This window comes from Zea mays, chromosome 3 (assembly GCF_902167145.1).
Source record: "Zea mays cultivar B73 chromosome 3, Zm-B73-REFERENCE-NAM-5.0, whole genome shotgun sequence".
In the NCBI taxonomy this organism is placed as follows: Eukaryota; Viridiplantae; Streptophyta; class Magnoliopsida; order Poales; family Poaceae; genus Zea; species Zea mays.
Genome location: NC_050098.1, coordinates 192,295,865 through 192,314,659, shown reverse-complemented (window position 1 = coordinate 192,314,659; position 18,795 = coordinate 192,295,865). Strand labels below are relative to the sequence as shown.

Sequence of the window (18,795 nt, the reverse complement as noted above, 5' to 3'; positions counted from 1 at the left end):
GAAAATATGATAATTGCATGTAGATTTGTAATTTGAAGTACTATTATACGATTTCAAGTTATTAAATTTAAACCTTCTTTTGTAATAGTGCATACATATGCTACACCCACCTCCGCCAGCATTTAGCATCATTGTATTATCATAAAACCATAATTTCCAGGTAGTATTTAGTTGTGCTAGTCTATTAGGTGAATGCTTTTAATCATTATACTATTTTCTGTTCAGCTTTACTAAGGAAAGTAGTGACTCGACTCGTGAATAGCTGAACAAGACTGATCTCAGTATGCTGGCGAAAAAATGGTGAATTAGAGTAATCAATCATATTATCTTCCATATTTGCATATAATTATACATTTTGCAGGTGGTATTAATGGAGAAAGATCAGAAATAGCTGAAATTGAAGCAGCATCAACAAGTGAAGCTGCTCGGCTTAGAGCTGCTCTCCGGCGTGCTCCACCCAGCGCTGTTCGGGAACCTCACCAGTCTTTTGAACGGTAAGATTTGTTATTCTGTAGTTATACAATTTCTAGTAGAGACAACTTAAGTATATCAACAGGGAAAATGGAGGTTCATGGATTAAAAGCAGTCTTACATAGGTTCATGGATTTACTTAGGCTTATTCTGACGTGTCTTTATGATTTATACAGGCTTACACGGACCTATTTTGATAAGAGCCGAGCAGCGATTCTTCAATTTCGGACCACGACCTAGCTAAAGGCTAATGGTTCCAAATGTCTGAAGTACCGAAGACAGGGCTAGCTCCTTGTTTTTTTGTCGTGTCAAATAAATCGTGTATGATTGCAACAATATTGGCAAAATATCGTTGTGCTTTATATTTTGATGTACTGTGAACAAAACAAGTGCCCTATGAGACCATCATGATTTATGCATTTTCAAACTAAATTTTACGACACTTCTTGTTGTATTTTATGCTTCCATTAAAAACAGTCTTACTACGTTTTACGCCAAATTTATGACACTTTTTGATGTGTTTTACAGCAATCTCTTTGCGAAATGAGATTGTGCGCGTGTTTTATACTAAATTTTGTACTCATATACGCTGTTTTAGCTCACGTTTTACGCTGAAATCATTCGAGCCAGAACCCGCGCACGATCGGCTGCACGCGATTTTCACGCCGTAATTTTTGGCTCTGTTTGCTGTTACAAAACAGATATAGGATTTACGCTAAATTTCGTACTCATTTACGTTATTTTAGCTCACGTTTTACGCTGGAATCGGCCCGAGCCATGACCCCGCTCACGATCGGCTGCTTAATTTTAGGCCCCATTTGCTGTTACAAAACAGATATAGGATTTACGCTAAATTTCATACTCATTTACGCTGTTTTAGCCCACGGTTTACGCTGGAATCCGCCCGAGCCAGAACCAGAACCACATACTGCATGATTTATGCTGTCAAGTACATGTCATTATGCAGTCGTAAACGCTGTCCACAGTGTCATATTCGTTCCACGTGATTCGGGCTTCAAAAGATTCCTTTATGCATGTTTTACGCATCTTTATCCATATATATATGCATTCGTATATTGCGTTACGCTTATCGTCCTAGAATCTTGGCTGTTGACTGCATGGCTGACGCAAGCATGCGGGTGCTGAGTCGACCGCGCCCTGGCTGGGGCTTCCATTAGTAGGGGAAGCCCAGGGCTTCCATTACCTCTTCCCTATATATATATATATATATATATATATATATATATATATATATATATATATATATATATATATATATATATATATATATATATATATATATATATATATATATATATATGGATAACCATTTAATTAAGATGTTGGAGGGTATTTTTTTATAAAAAATCTCTATTTATATCAATTAAGAAGAATACAGAGTCACTTGAAATTGCTCTAAGGTCACTACATTAGATCATGTTTGGTTATGTTAGTTCTAGACTAAATTTTAGTCTAGGGACTAAACTTTAGATCCTACCCTGTTTCATTGTAGAGATTATACATATTCTAAATATATTTAATGTAACAAATAAAAATCAAAATACCCATTTTCTTGTTTTCTGTGTATAACGCCAGTTTCTAGGCAAGGACAATTGGAGTAAATATTGTTCTTTAGTCTCTTTTAACATCCATGTGAGGGACTATGTACTAAAACTAATCAGTCTTTGCTTTACCCCTTCTGTTTAGGAAAATAGAGACTAAACGAGATTAAAAATCAGGGACCAAACGGGGCATTAGGAGGTGTTTGAATGTATTAGAGCTAATAATTAGTGACTAGAATTAGTTGGTACATCCAAACACCCCATCTAATAAATGAGGCCTTAGGGGGTGTTTGAATGCATTAGAGCTAATAGTTAGTGACTAAAATTATTTGAGACATTCAAACACCTCAGCTAATAGTTATTTTTTGTAAATTAGTTAATAGTTAGGTAACTATTTGTTAGATAGCTAATTTTACTACCTATTTTTAACCGACTAACTATTAGTTATACTGTATTCAAACGAGGCTTTAGTTACGTCAATTTTTTTATGAGATCGGTTATATAGATAGAAAATATATTATGAGTTTAGAACAGAAGATGATAGAAAGACGCTGATCCTAGCCTTAGCCAAACAAAGCTCCGACGAGGCAGCGGCCACGGCCAGCTGGCATGCTCCTGCTGCGGCGCCTTGTCCGGGCCGGCCGGTCGTGGGGCACCGAGGCGAGAGGCCTCGCCTCGGGGGCCCCGCGGGAGGCGGCGGACGCCGTGGTGGTGGGAGCGGGCGTCGTCGGGCTCGCGGCGGCGCGCGCGCTGGCGATGGCCGGGCGCGAGGTAGTCGTGGTCGAGGCGGCCCCCAGTTTCGGCACCGGCACCAGTTCCCGCAACAGCGAGGTCATCCACGCCGGTATCTACTACCCTCCGCGAAGTCTTAAGGTGCGCACGCCGTTTGCTGTGTCCCCGAATTCGCCAGTGCGCAGGGGAATCCTGATTCAGTGCTTGGAGTAAAGTTTGGGCGTCAATTGTCGGTGGCTCACCATGGTTTAACTTACGTATTTGTCTGATGCCGCGCATACTTCCAAACTTAGGTGCTTATTTGTTAGTTCAGACTTAGACAGGCGCAAGGGGGTTGTGTGTAGTGATACGGGCTACAGATAACCATTCAGCGACCCATGATAGATGGCAACCCATGACAGGATCATGGGTATATCTATGAAATTTATTCCAGATGGCACCTGACACATTCTATTTTGCAGGTTTATCTCTTATGTTCCGTTTGGATCATTGGAATTGAATTCCATTCTAATAATGGATTCTAATAACGGGGAGAGGAATTGAAATTCACTTAATAAAGTAACTTATTTAGCTTAGAATTTGATATTCCACCACTTTTCAAAGTTCAGATATAAGTCTATCTCAAATTTATGGGGTGAACGATGAGTAATGATTTTATGTATTAGTAGAATTTGTTTCTACTATGTAATTTATATGACGCTATTCGACTCATTCCTTTATAGTAAAAATGTAGCATATAAATATCTCTGACATCTTGCTAATAATAGTATATAGATATATTTTGCATAAAACTGAATTAGTTTAATTGGTATATACCTAAATTACTCTTATTAGAATGGAATTCAATTCTAATGATCCAAACGGGGCGTAATAGTAAGTTGGACACATCAATTAAGTTAATTTGGTTTTATACAAAATATATTTGTATACTATTATTAGCAAGATGTCGGAGATATTTATGTGCTATATTTTTACTATAGATGAGTGAGTCGAAAAGCGTCTTATAAGTTGTAGAGTAGAAACAAATTCTACTGATACATAAAATTATTTCTCATCCTCCACTCAATGAATTTGAGATGAGCTTATATCTGAACTTTGGAAAGTGGTGGAATGTTAAATTCCAAGCTAAATATGTTACTTTATTAAGTAAATTCCAATTCCTCCAAAATGAATGGGTCTAAACGTCCCATTAGTGTTTGGTGCAAAATGAGGCTTGTCAATTGATGCACCAGAGTTCACAGAAACCTCTTGCTCTTCTAGTGATCTTGAATTTCAGCTCTAACTTCTGTGGGGAGTGTTCAGCTAGATCTTAATCCTTCCAAAAGCTAGCAGACCAGTTCTCAACATCTTATAACAGTAGAGTTGCTTTAGGATTTGATTGAGCACACGTTAGTATATATGAGAATTGGGCATCTAACTTGAAAATAGTTCTAACTTTACAGGCACTACAATACTGCATGGAGCCCTTAATTAATGTATCACAGATTCTACCTGCGGATTGCCTTTTGTAGGCTAGGCTTTGTGTAAGGGGAAAGGAAATGCTCTACAAGTACTGTGAAGAACGAGGTGTTGCCCACAAACGAATCAGCAAACTCATCGTTGCCACTGGTGCTGCAGAGGTTCCAAAGTTGGACATGCTTCTCAGAAATGCCAAAGAAAACGGGGTGGATGATCTTCAGTTGATGGAGGGTTCTGAAGCTATGGAGATGGAACCTGAGCTTCGATGTCTTAAAGCTTTACTATCACCTAGTACTGGGATAATTGACTCTCATTCACTCATGCTCTCCCTTTTGGTATGATGACCATCATATAAATGAACACAATTTAGAATTTTAGGGCAAAAGTCTTAGATCAATCTGAATTTGTTTTCACTGTCATTTTATTTTGATTGTTGGTGTGATGCAGGCTGATGCTGAAAACTTGGGAACAACTATATCATATAACACATCAGTTATCAGTGGGCATGTTGGATCCAATGGCCTTGAACTCCATGTTTGTGAAAGCAAAGAGCTGCAGAATTATCATGTAGGGTCTCATGTGAACGCACAACTTGTTTTGCTTCCGAAGCTTGTGATAAACTCTGCAGGTCTGAGTGCAGTTCTACTTGCCAAACAATTTCATGGCCTTGACCAGGAATTTGTGCCCACTCCTCACTATGCGCGTGGGTGTTACTTCACCCTCTCTCAAACCAAGAGTCCTTTCAGTCGGTTAATATATCCTCTACCAGAGGATGGTGGCATAGGAGTCCATGTCACTTTAGATTTGAATGGCCTTGTTAGATTTGGTCCAGATGTTGAATGGATATCTGATGGTGGAAAGGACCATGTGTCATGTTTTCTGAACAAGTAAGCCATTGCAAACATGTGTACATTCAGTTATCAAAATATGCCACTGTTTTTTAAACATCAAAATATGTCACTTTTTTAAACAAGAGACCCCTCTCAATCGAACAACGTTTTCCTTCCTTTTTTCTGGGGCTGAATTTTTCATGTCGTGTTTTGGAACATTTAACTTCTTGGTTCATGACCAAAGGATGTAATAAGTTATTGTAGATACCATCTTTTTTTTAACTGGCATGCTGATGCTAGTCTTATTTTGTTTATGATAGAATCTGTAGCAACTTAGTAAGTTAGTTGTGTTGATGATAAGATATGTTATAGATATCTGGATGTCACATAACTGAACTTTGTTTTCCCAAGAAAATGCAATTCGGTGCTGTACCATGCTTCTAGACATTCTTACTATCAGCGTGATCTATGGAATCTAGAGTATTTTAGTAATTATCATGAGGTTTGTAACTTTAGAGTCTTATCTTCATCAGGTTTGATTACTCAGTAAATCCCAATCGCTGTTCTGTATTTTACCCTGTGGTAAGGAAGTATTTTCCAAATCTCAAGGATGGGTCTTTGGAACCTGGTTATTCTGGGATCCGACCAAAGCTTTCTGGTCCTGGACAACCTCCTTCAGATTTTGTTATTCAGGTTCTTTCTGGTATCATATATAAAAAAACTATGATAGGCATCTAGGTCTATATCAGATCCAAAAGCTTATTTTTCTCATGCACATTCATTACTGATGAGTTGAATGGCTGCAGGGGTGGGATGTCCATGGTGTTCCTGGACTGGTTAATTTGTTTGGAATAGAATCCCCTGGTTTGACCTCAAGCTTGGCAATTGCTGAACACATTGTTTCAAAGTATTTGTGATGGGAGTCTCCTATACAAAGCTTCATTGCCAGATGCTCCATGCACTGCAGAATGATGAACCTGACGTGTCAGGACCAGGGTTCACCAAAGAAAATCGTACAGTAAAAACAACATTTTGAGCTGTTTTTTTTCTTGATCATTTGGATACTTATTGCATGTGACTGTTAGAAGATGAAATTCTATGAAAGTTTCAGCGAAACATTAATATGATGGAGATTGAACGGGTATATGACACTTTACGGGCATGGTACCTGGTCTGGACTCTGAATGTGGACTAGAGAATTATACCAAGTTGCTTGATAGATGGCGCAACTCCACTTCTAGTTGCACAACGGAAATTGTAATAAGCCCAACACTGTGATACATGTTGGTGCTAGACCTAGACATTTGTGTCGGTCGGGCATCACTTGCTGCTATCGAAACATATCACGAAACAGACGAATTCAAAAGAATGAAGAACTATGAATTGGGATATGATGCATAGGATTGGTCATATTGAATCACATTGAGATCGACTTTCGTTTTATCTATGAACGTGTGGCGGACTGGCGGCTGGTGCCATGTGTTTACTACCTCTTTTTGACATCTTCACAAGGACGTCCATGATATTCTTGGACTTCCGGTCCAGTATGAATGTATGGTCCACGTTCACACTGCAGGGGTGTTAGCTAGGATTTAACACGCTTGATTGGATCTCTTGTAGGAGGTATATGGTTTCTATGGACTAATTTTTAGTCATTTAATTTTATTCCATTTTAGTTCTTAAATTGTCACATACGAAATCTAAAATAGAGGTTGTATTCGCTGGTTTTAATCCGTATCGATTTCTGCCGTTTCTACAGTGTTTTTGTCTCTATGGATTGCAACTGCAACAGATCAAACAATTGTGTCGGGGACCATAATTAGGGGTACCCCCAAGACTCCTAATCTCAGCTGGTAACCCCCATCAGCACAAAGCTGCAAAGGCCTGATGAACGCGATTAAGGTCAAGGCTCAGTCCACTCAAGGGACACGATCTCGCCTCGCCCGAGTCCAGCCTCGGACAAAAGCAGCCGACCCCGGAGGATTCACGTCTCGCCCGAGGGCCCCCTCAAGCAACATACACACCTTCGGCTCGCCCGAGGCCCAGTCTTCGCAGAGAAGCAACCTTGGCCAGATCGCCACGCCAACCGACCGTATCGCAGGAGCATTTAATGCAAGGATCGCCTGACACCTTATCCTGACGCGCGCTCTTCAGTCGACAGAGCCGAAGTGACCGCAGTCACTTCGCCGCTCCACTGACCGACCTTACAAGAAAACAACGCCGCCTGCATCGCTCCGACTGTTGTGCCACTCGGCAGAGTGAGGCTGACAGTAGCTAAGTCCAGCCTCGGGCGCCATAGGAAGCTCCGCCTCGCCCGACCCCAGGGCTCGCTCCCGTCTCGGCCTCGGAAGATGGACTTCGCCTCGCCTGACCCCAGGGCTCGGACTCAACTACGACTCAGAAGACGACGGACTCCGCCTCGCCCGACCCAGGGGCTCGGACACAGCCTCGGCCTCGGAAGATGGACTTCGCCTCGCCCGACCCCAGGGCTCGGACTCAACTACGACTCAGAAGACGACGGACTCCGCCTCGCCCGACCCAGGGGCTCGGACACAGCCTCGGCCTCGGAAGACGGTCTCCGCCTCGCCCGACCCAGGGCTCGGACTCAACCTCGACCTCAGAAGACGGACTCCGCCTCGCCCGACCCCAGGGGTCGGACTCAGCCTCGACCTCGGAAGACGGACTCGACCTCGGCCTCGGAGGAGCCTCCGCCTCACCCGACCTAGGGCTCGGGCCGACCACGTCACAGGGAGCGCCATCATTACCCTACCCCTAGCTAGCTCAGGCTACGGGGAACAAGACCGGCGTCCCATCTGGCTCGTCTCGGTAAACAAATAATGATGGCGCCCCGCGTGCTCCATGACGACGGCGGCTCTCAGCCCCTTACGGAAGCAAGGAGACGTCAGCAAGGATTCGACAGCCCCGACAGCTGTCCTTCCGCAGGGCTCCAGCTCTCCTCCAATGGCCACGACATCACATGAACAGGGTGCCAAAACCTCTCCGACTGCCACGACGGCATGTACTTAGGGCTCTAGCTCCTCTCTTCTAGACACGTTAGCACACTGCTACACCCCCCATTGTACACCTGGACCCTCTCCTTACGCTTATAAAAGGAAGGTCCAGGGCTCCCGTACGAGGAGGTTGGCTGCGCGGGAGAACGGGCCGACGCATAAGGCTCTCCCACGCGAACGCTTGTAACCCCCTACTGCAAGCGCACCCGACCTGGGCGCAGGGCAACACGAAGGCCGCGAGTTTCCCCCTTTGCCTGTTTTCTTCCCCCCTTCGTGCTTCGTCTCGCGCCGACCCATCTGGGCTGGGGCACGCGACGACAATTTACTCGTCGATCCAGGGACCCCCCGGGGTCGAAACGCCGACAGTTGGCGCGCCAGGTAGGGGCCTGCTGCGTGTTGACGAACAACTTCCCGTCAAGCTCCAGATGGGTAGTCTCCAGCAACCTCTCCAACCCGGGACGATTCTCCGTTTCGGGAGTCTTGAGTTCATGTCCCTCGACGGCAGCTACGACATGATACTCCTTCCTCCGCCGCGCGACAGCGACAATGGCGGCCATCAGCCCGCCCGCCGGCGGCAGAATCAGCGACGTCTTCCCCACATGGCGGAAAAACAACATCCGGGTCAGTCCCGTCACCTTCCCCGCCGACGGAGGAGGAGGCGGGACAGGCATGGCCAAGCAGGAGGCGGCACCTCGTCGGCTGTCGAGCAAGTCGACGACGCCGGCGCCCCAGCGGGGGACACGTCGGGCTTCGACATTGCGTCTGAGACGAAGACGAGCGCCGTTTCCCCGCAACACGCCAACTCCAAGCAGACGGACGACGCCAGCACGCTCGCAAAGGACTTGCTGGGTGTCGCCCTTGTACCTGAGACAACGGTGCAATCCGCCCCTGACGCGACTTTATCACCGCCCGTCGACCAAGAGGTACCGACCGATTCCCATCTCGTGCCTTTCGGACTCAGCTTCGACCCACCAAGCGACCTCGCTTCGGTGGAAGCCTTCATAGAGGCATGTACCAACCCTCCGGGGTACCATATACGGTCGCCCTGGGACAGACTGACGACCGTCTCGACCTACGGACCCTCGGGTTCCGAGGAAGATGACGAGCCCGACTTTTGTTGGGATTTCTACGGGCTCGGTAACCCTAGTGCCATGCGGGACTTCAAGACCGCATGCGACTACTGCCTCTCCGATTGTTCCGATGGTAGCCGCAGCTTCGGCGACGAGGACTGCGGCCCAAGCCACGAATGTTCCACGTCGATCTAGGGGTCCCGGCGAAGGCAACCATCTTGGTATGCCGGAAAACAGCGATCCCCCTAGGCTTGCGCCTCGCGTTGACATCCTTCGGGAGCTAGCTGTGGTCCCAGTCCCTGCGGGGGGTCAGGACGCACAACTCGAGCAAATCCATGAGATGCAGGCCAAGCTCGACGAGGGAGCAGGAACGCTTGAGCAGTTCCAGCGGAACATCGGGCAGGAATGGGCAGACCAAGCTCCGGCCAGAGAAGCGCGTCATCTACCCCAGGGCATCCAGCACCGCATTGCCGACGACGTCAGGGCAAGGCCGCCACCGGCTTCCAGTGGGGTCGGCCAGAACCTGGCTGCAGCAGCAATACTACTCCACGCGATGCCGGAGCCATCGACCACCGAAGGGTGGCGTATCCAGGGAGAGCTCAAGAATCTCCTGTAGGATGCCGCGGTCCGACAGGCCGAAAGCTCTACCTCCCGAAGGCAGGGGTACCCCTTGGAGCATCGCGCCGCGACTTCCCGATTTATGCGGGAAGCCTCGGTCCACACTGGGCGCACGCGCAACATGGCGCCTGCAGCCCCGGGTCGCCTCGGCAACGAGCACCACCACCGCAACCGTCGAGCCCACCTCGACGAGAGGGTGCGCCGAGGCTACCACCCCAGGCGTGGGGGACGCTACGACAGCGGGGAGGATCGGAGTCCCTCGCCCGAACCACCCGGTCCGCAGGCTTTCAGCCGGGCCATACGACGGGCGCCGTTCCCGACTCGGTTCTGAACCCCGACTACCATCACAAAGTACTCGGGGGAGACGAGGCCGGAGCTGTGGCTCGCGGACTACCGACTGGCCTGCTAGCTGGGTGGAACGGACGATGACAACCTCATCATCCGCAACCTCCCCCTTTTCCTCTCCGATACCGCTCGAGCCTGGCTGGAGCATCTGCCTCCGGGACAGATCTCCAATTGGGACGACCTAGTCCGAGCCTTCGCCGGCAACTTCCAGGGCACGTACGTACGCCCTGGGAACTCCTGGGATCTCCGAAGCTACCGCCAGCAGCCGGGAGAGTCTCTCCGGGACTACATCCGGCGATTCTCGAAGCAGCGCACCGAGCTGTCCAACGTCACTGACTCAGATGTCATTGGCACGTTCCTCGCCGACACCACCTACCGCGACCTGGTGAGCAAGCTGGGCCGCAAGACCCCCACTAGGGCGAGCGAGCTGATGGACATCGCCACCAAGTTCGCCTCTGGCCAGGAGGTGGTTGAGGCCATCTTCCGAAAGGACAAGCAGCCCCAGGGCCGCCAGCCAGAAGACGTCCCCGAGGCGTCCGCTCAGCGTGGCGCGAGGAAGAAGGGCAAGAAGAAGTCGCAAGCGAAACGCGACGCCGCCGACGCGGACCTTGTCGCCGTCGCTGAGTACAAGAACCCTCGGAAGCCTCCCGGAGGCGCCAACCTGTTCGACAAGATGCTCAAGGAGTCGTGCCCCTATCATCAGGGGCCCGTCAAGCACACCCTTGAGGAGTGTGTCATGCTTCGGCGCCACTTTCACAAGGCCGGGCCACCTACGGAGGGTGGCAGGGCCCACAACAACGACAAGAAGGAGGATCACAAGGCAGAGGAGTTCCCCGAGGTCCACGACTGCTTCATGATCTACGATGGGCCAGTGGCGAACGCCTCGGCTCGGCACCGCAAGCAAGAGCGTCGGGAGGTCTGCTCGGTAAAGGTGGCGGCGCTAGTCTACCTAGACTGGTCCGACAAGGCCATCACCTTCGACCAGGGCGACCACCCCGACCGCGTGCCGAGCCCGGGGAAATATCCACTCGTTGTCGACCCCGTCATCGGCAACGTCAGGCTCACCAAGGTCCTCATGGACGGAGGCAGCAGCCTCAACATCATCTACGCCGAGACCCTCGGGCTCCTGCAGATCGATCTGTCCTCGATCCGGGCAGGCGCGATGCCTTTTCACGGGATCAACCCCGGGAAACGCGTCCAACCCCTCGGACAACTCGATCTGCCCATCTGCTTCGGGACTCCCTCCAACTTCCGAAGGGAAATCCTCACGTTCGAGGTGGTCGGGTTCTGAGGAACCTACCACGCAGTACTGGGAAGGTCATGCTACGCCAAGTTCATGGCCGTCCCCAACTACACCTACCTCAAGCTCAAAATGCCGGGCCCCAACGGGGTCATCACCGTCGGCCCCACGTACCGACACGCGTACGAATGCGACGTGGAGTGCGTGGAGTACGCCGAGGCCCTCATCGCCGACCTGGAGAGCCTCTCCAAGGAGGCGCCAGACGTGAAGCGCCACGCCGGCAACTTCGAGCCAGCAGAGATGGTTAAGTCCGTCCCTCTCGACCCAGCAACGACGCCTCCAAGCAGATACAGATCGGCTCCGAGCTCGACCCCAAATAGGAAGCAGTGCTCGTCGACTTTCTCCGCGCGGACGCCGAAGTCTTTGTGTGGAGTCCCTCGGACATGCCTGGCATACCGAGGGATGTCGCCGAGCACTCGCTGGATATCCGAGCTGGAGCCCGACCCGTGAAGCAGCCTCTGCGCCGATTCGACGAAGAAAAGCGCAGAGCCATAGGCGAGGAGATCCACAAGTTGATGGCCGCAGGGTTCATCAAAGAGGTATTCCATCCCGAATGGCTTGCCAACCCTGTGCTTGTGAGAAAGAAAGGAGGGAAATGGCGGATGTGTGTAGACTACACTAGTCTAAACAAAGCATGTACGAAGGTTCCCTACCCTTTGCCTCGCATCGATCAAATCGTGGATTCCACTACTAGGTGCAAAACCCTGTCTTTCCCCGATGCCTACTCGGGGTATCACCAAATCAGGACGAAAGAGTCCGACCAGCTCACGACTTCTTTCATCACACCTTTTGGCATGTACTGCTACGTTACTATGCCATTTGGTTTGAGGAATGCGGGTGCGACGTACCAAAGGTGCATGAACCACGTGTACGGAGAGCACATTGGTTGAACGCTCGAGGCTTACGTCGATGACATCGTAGTCAAGACAAGGAAAGCCTCCGACCACCTCTTCGACCTTGAAACGACATTCCGGTGTCTCAAGGCGAAAGGCGTAAAACTCAATCCCGAGAAGTGCGTCTTCGGAGTCCCCCGAGGCATGCTCTTGGGGTTCATCATCTCCGAGCGGGGCATCGAGGCCAACCCGGAGAAAATCGCGGCCATCACCAACATGGGGCCCATCAGGGACTTGAAAGGCGTACAGATGGTCATGGGATGCCTTGCGGCTCTGAGCCGCTTCATCTCGCACCTCGGCGAAAGAGGCCTACCTCTGTACCGCCTCTTGAGGAAGACCGAGCGCTTCACTTGGACCCCCGAGGCCGAGGAAGCCCTCGGGAACCTGAAGGCGCTCCTTACGAACGCACCCATCCTGGTGCCTTCCGCTGCCGGAGAAGCCCTCTTGATCTACGTCGCCGCTACCACTCAGGTGGTCAGCGCCGCGATCGTGGTTGAGAGACGAGAAGAAGGGCATGCATTGCCCGTCCAGAGGCTAGTCTACTTCATCAGTGAGGTACTGTCCGAGACCAAGATCCGCTACCCACAAGTTCAGAAGCTGCTGTACACGATGATTCTGACGCGACGGAAGTTGCGACACTACTTCGAGTCTCATCCGGTGACTGTGGTGTCATCCTTCCCCTGGGGGAGATCATCCAGTGCCAGAGGCCTCGGGTAGGATTGCAAAGTGGGCGGTGGAAATCATGGGCGAGACAATCTCGTTCGCCCCTCGGAAGGCCATCAAGTCCCAAGTCTTGGCGGACTTTGTGGCTGAATGGGTCGACACCCAGCTTCCAGCAGCTCCGATCCAACCGGAACTCTGGACCATGTTTTTCGACCGGTCGCTGATGAAAACAGGGGTAGGCGCGGGCCTGCTCTTCATCTTGCCCCTTGGGAAGCACCTCCGCTACGTGCTGCGCCTCCATTTCCCGGCGTTCAACAACGTGGCTGAGTACGAGGCTCTGGACAACGGGTTGCGCATCGCCATCGAGCTAGGGGTCCGACGCCTCGACGCTCGCGGTGACTCGCAGCTTGTCATCGACCAAGTCATGAAGAACTCCCACTGCCGTGACCCGAAGATGGAAGCCTACTGCGACGAGGTTCGGCGCCTGGAGGACAAGTTCTACGGGCTCGAGGTCAACCACGTCGCCCAGCGGTACAACGAGACTGCGGACGAGCTGGCGAAGATAGCTTCGGCACGAACAACGGTTCCCCCGAACGTCTTCTCCCGGGACCTACATCAACCCTCAGTCAAGACAAACGACATGCCCGAGCCTGAGAAGGTCTCGGCCCTGCCCGAGGTGCCCTCGGCTCAGCCCGAGGCACCCTCGGCTCAGCCCGAGGCACCCTCGGCTACCGAGGGTGAGGCACTGCACGTCGAGGAAGAGCGGAGTGGGGTCCCGCCTAATCGAAACTGGCAGACCACGTACCTGCAATATCTCCACCGAGGAGAGCTACCCCTCGACAGAGCCGAGGCTCGGCGACTGGCGCGGCGCGCCAAGTCATTCGTCTTGCTGGGTGACGGGAAGGAGCTCTACCACCGCAGCCCCTCCGGCATCCTCCAGCGATGCATATCCATCGCCGAAGGCCAGGAGCTCTTACAAGAAATACACTCGGGGGCTTGCGGTCACCACGCAGCGCCTCGAGTCCTTGTTGGAAACGCTTTCCGACAAGGTTTCTACTGGCCGACCGTGGTGACCGACGCCATTAGAATTGTCCGCACCTGCCAAGGGTGTCAATTCTATGCAAGGCAGACGCACCTACCTGCTTAGGCTCTGCAAACAATACCCATCACCTGGTCGTTTGCCGTGTGGGGTCTGGACCTCGTCGGTCCCTTGCAGAAGGCACCCGGGGCTACACGCACCTGCTGGTCGCCATCGACAAATTCTCCAAGTGGATCGAGGTCCGACCCCTAAACAGCATCAGGTCTGAACAGGCGGCGACGTTCTTCACCAACATCATCCATCGCTTCGGGGTCCTGAACTCCATCATCACCGACAACATCACCTAGTTCACAGGCAGAAAGTTCCTGGACTTCTGCGAGGATCACCACATCCGGGTGGACTGGGCCGCCGTGGCTCACCCCACGACGAATGGGCAGGTAGAACGTGCCAACGACATGATTCTGCAAGGACTCAAGCCACGGATCTACAACGACCTCAACAAGTTCGACAGGCGATGGATGAAGGAACTCCCCTCGATGGTCTGGAGTCTGAGGACAACGCCGAGCCGAGCCACGGGCTTTACACCGTTCTTTCTAGTCTATGGGGCTGAGGCCATCTTGCCCACAGACTTAGAATACGGTTCCCCGAGGACGAGGGCGTATGATGACCAAAGCAATCGAACCAACCGAGAAGACTCACTGGACCAGCTGGAAGAGGCTCGGGACATGGCCTTACTACACTCGGCGCGGTATCAGCAGTCCCTGCGACGCTACCACGCCCGAGGGGTTCGGTACCGAGACCTCCAGGTGGGCGACTTGGTACTTCGACTACGACAAGACGCCCAAGGGCGGCACAAGCTCACGCCTCCCTGGGAAGGGCCATTCGTCATCACCAAGGTTCTGAAGCCCGGAACGTACAAGCTGGCCAACAGTCAAGGCGAGGTCTACAACAACGCTTGGAACATCCGACAGCTACGTCGCTTCTACCCTTAAGATGTTTTCAAGCCGTTCATATACCTCGTTTTCATACAAAGTCTAACCATCAAGGAAGGGTCAGCCTTGCCTCGGCAAAGCCCGACCCTCCCTCGGGGGCTAGAAGGGGGGCACCCCCTCTGCGTCAAAATTTTCATCGGAAAAAGTCTTTCTGCCAGAACGTCTTTCGTGTTTTTTGACTACTTCGAAAGTGGGATCCTGAAAACGACGGAGTACACGTAAGCAGCCAAGGCCGACCGAGCCGAGGGACTCCTACGCCTCCGGGATACGGATACCTCACTCATCGCCTTCTGCGAGAAGTAACTCGCGTTCGGATGAGCGATCATGCTGACCGAACAAGCCTTAACGCTCAAAAGACTTTCTGCCGAAACGGCTTTTCGGATTTTCTCGGCTACGTCGATAAAAGAATCCCGCGGACGAGCAAGAGTACACGTAAGCGGCAAGGTCGACCGAGCCGAGGGATTCCTACGCCTCCGGGATACGGATACATCACTCATCACCTTCCGCGAGAAGTAACTCTAACTCGGATAAACGATTCTGCTACTGACGAGCAAGCCCTGATACTCGAAATAAGAGGAAAAGAAACGCAGCTTTACAACGCGATGATAGTATGTTTGGGCCTCGGCGACCGCAAAAAACATATGCATACTACATGCGAACCAATCCTGCAGGCTCAGACGTCGATGGAGGGGGAGCAGCAGCACCCTCGGCGTCAACTCCACCTTCGGCGAAGTCCGACCGAGCCTCGGACGGCAACACGGTCGGAGGATCTCCGCTCCGAAGGACGACGTCAGCACCACGCCCGGGCCATCACCGCCAGGGTCTCCTCCAGGAACCCGGCCCGAGCAGACGGCTCGGCCAGCCGCCCCGAAGCCTCAGCCAGCTGTCCTCCGAGGACACCAGCCCGGCTCATGGCCTCGGCAACCCAACTCCGGCGCTGGTCCCGCCAGTGGATGGCCCGGCCAGGCTCCGGCCGATGAAGCTTCTTTTCGAGCCAACTCTGCCTCTGTCCATGCTGACACCGCTGCCTCCGGCCCCGGCTCATCGCAGAGCAGCCGAGGGTTTCCTTTAACTAAGCAAAAGAAGCCTCGGGCGGCAAGGCCGACCGAGCCGAGGGACTCCTACGCCTCCGGGATACGGATACCTCACTCGCCACCTTCGCACGAGGCAACTCACACTTGGTTAAGCGGTTCAGTTAGCCGACAGGCGAGTCCTAGTGCTCGAAATGAGGAAAAAACACGGCTTCATGCCAAAAATACATACATGTTCAGGCCCCGACAGCCACAATGAACAGACACCGGCACTCAAGGTGCCATTACAAACGGAACTCCGGTTCCGCCCCCGCGGGTATGGACAACCTCCACACCGGAGAGCCTGCGGGGCGACAAGCTCCGGGCGACTCGCCAGCGACCTCTGCAGCAGCAGCGATGGTCCCAGGATGGACGCTGCAGCTGGAAGGCTCTCGTTCGCGTCCCCACTCAAGGGACGTGAACCAGACATTAAAGCCAAAGAGCCGGAGGTCGGTCCGCGGGTAGCGCTGACGGGCTTGTCGGCGGAGAAGCTTTCTCCAGCTGCCACTGAAAGTCGCCTAGAGGGGGGGTGAATAGGGCGAATCTGAAATTCTCAAAAAAATAATCACAACTACAAGCCGGGTTAGCGTTAGAAATATAATAGAGTCCACGAGAGAGGGTGCAAAACAAGTCGCAAGCGAATAATGAAGTGAGACACGCGGATTTGTTTTACTGAGGTTCGGTTCTCTCAAACCTACTCCCCGTTGAGGAGGCCACAAAGGCCGGGTCTCTTTCAACCCTTACCCTCTCTCAAACGGTCCCTCGGATCGAATGAGCTTTCTCTTCTCAATCACTTGGAACACAAAGTTCCCACAAGGACCACCACAAGTTTGGTGTCTCTTGCCTCAATTACAAGTGAGTTTGAATGCAATGAAAGAATCAAGAAAGAAGAAAGCAATCCAAGCGCAAGAGCTCGAAAAAACACAAGCAAATCTCTCTCTCTAATCACTAGGGCGTTGTGTGGAATTTGGAGAGGATTTGATGTCTTTGGTGTGTCTAGAATTGAATGCTAGAGCTCTTGTAAGTAGTTGGGAAGTGGAAAACTTGGATACCATGAATGGTGGGTGGTTGGGGGTATTTATAGCCCCAACCACCAAACTAGCCGTTTGGTGAGGCTGTCTGTTTGATGGCGCACCGGACAGTCCGGTGCACACCGGACATGTCCGGTGCGACAACCACGTCACCAAAGCCGTTGGGTTCCGACCGTTGGAGTTCAGACTTCTGGGCCCGCCTTGATGTCCGGTGGCGCACCGGACATGCACTGTAGATTGTCCGGTGCGCCAGCATGGGCGTGCCAGACCTCTACGCGCGCAGCGCGCGCATTTAATGCGTCGCAGGTAGCCGTTGGCGCCGAAATAGCCGTTGCCCCGCTGTTACACCGGACAGTCCGGTGTACACCGGACAGTCCGGTGAATTATAGCGGAGCAGCTGAGATGAATTCCCGAGGCTGGCGAGTTCCGGAGGCCGCTCTTCCTTGGAGCACCGGACATGTCCGGTGTACACCGGACAGTCCGGTGAATTATAGCGGAGTTGCCTCTGGAATTTCCCGAAGGTGACGAGTTTGAAGTCGGGGTCCTCTGGTGCACCGGACATGTCCGGTGGCACACCGGACAGTCCGGTGCGCCGGACCAGAGGTGCCTTCGGTTGTCCCTTTGCTCTTTGGTTGAACCCAATACTTGGTCTTTTTATTGGCTAAGTGTGAACCTTTTGCACCTGTATAACTTATACACTAGAGCAAGCTAGTTAGTCCATTTATTTGTGTTGGGCAATTCAACCACCAAAATTAATTAGGGACTAGGTGTAAGCCTAATTCCCTTTCAATCTCCCCCTTTTTGGTGATTGATGCCAACACAAACCAAAGCAAATATAAGAGTGCATAATTGAACTAGTTTGCATAATGTAAGTGCAAAGGTTGCTTGGAATTGAGCCAATAAATGTTACTTTACTAGATGTGCATGGATTGTTTCTTTATTTTTAACATTTTGGACCACGCTTGCACCACATGTTTTGTTTTTGCAAATTCTTTTTGTAAATCCTTTTCAAAGTCCTTTTGCAACATAGTCAAAGGTAGATGAATAAGATTTTTGCAAAGCATTTTCAAGTTTTTTTAAAAATTTTCTCCCCTTGTTTCAAATGCTTTTTCTTTGACTAAACAAAACTCCCCCTAAATGAGATCCTCCTCTTAGTGTTCAAGAGGGTTTTGATATATCATTTTTGAAATACTACTTCCTCCCCCTTTAGAACATAATAAGATACTAATTTGAAATTGACCAATTGAAAATCTCCAAAGTTTTTAAAATTAGGTGGTGGTGCAGTCCTTTTGCTTTGGGCTCAATATTTTCTCCCCCTTTGGCATGAATCGCCAAAAGCGGAATCATTAGAGCCCGACGAAATATTTTCTCCTCCTTTGGTTATAAAATGAATGAGTGAAGATTATACCAAAGTTGGAGAGATGCTTGGAGTGACGGCGAAGGATGAGTAGTAGAGTGGAGTGGAAGCCTTTGTCTTCGCCGAAGACTCCAATTCCCTTTCAATATACCTATGACTTGGTTTGAAATACACTTGAAAACACGTTAGTCATAGCATATAAAAGAGACATGATCAAAGGTATACTTGTGTGCTATGTGTGCAAATTAGCAAAAGAAGTTCCTGGAATCAAGAATATTGAGCTCATGCCTAAGTCTGGTAAAAGATTGTTCATCAAGTGGCTTGGTAAAGATATCGGCTAATTGATCTTTAGT

The 18,795-nt window shown here is 50.8% G+C and overlaps 1 protein-coding gene across 3 annotated transcripts; it reads left to right on the top strand.

Moving 5' to 3' along the window:
• The first annotated feature begins 2,539 nt into the window (after positions 1 to 2,539).
• LOC100276389 (uncharacterized) lies at positions 2,540 to 6,510 on the top strand. 3 transcript variants are annotated; one of them, NM_001150194.3, is made up of 6 exons: positions 2,566 to 2,906; positions 4,277 to 4,558; positions 4,671 to 4,790; positions 4,899 to 5,110; positions 5,587 to 5,746; positions 5,860 to 6,510. In NM_001150194.3, exons 1-6 carry the CDS (start codon positions 2,643 to 2,645, stop codon positions 5,968 to 5,970), a joined length of 1,149 nt encoding a protein of 382 aa, NP_001143666.2. In that variant the 5' UTR covers positions 2,566 to 2,642; the 3' UTR covers positions 5,971 to 6,510. The 3 variants fall into 3 exon arrangements, with proteins under 3 accessions (XP_008672587.1, XP_008672588.1, NP_001143666.2); XM_008674365.3 differs by having other exon boundaries at positions 2,540 to 2,906; positions 4,671 to 5,110; positions 5,860 to 6,475; XM_008674366.3 differs by lacking the exon at positions 5,587 to 5,746 and having other exon boundaries at positions 2,540 to 2,906; positions 4,671 to 5,110; positions 5,860 to 6,475.
• Positions 6,511 to 18,795: the final 12,285 nt, after the last annotated feature.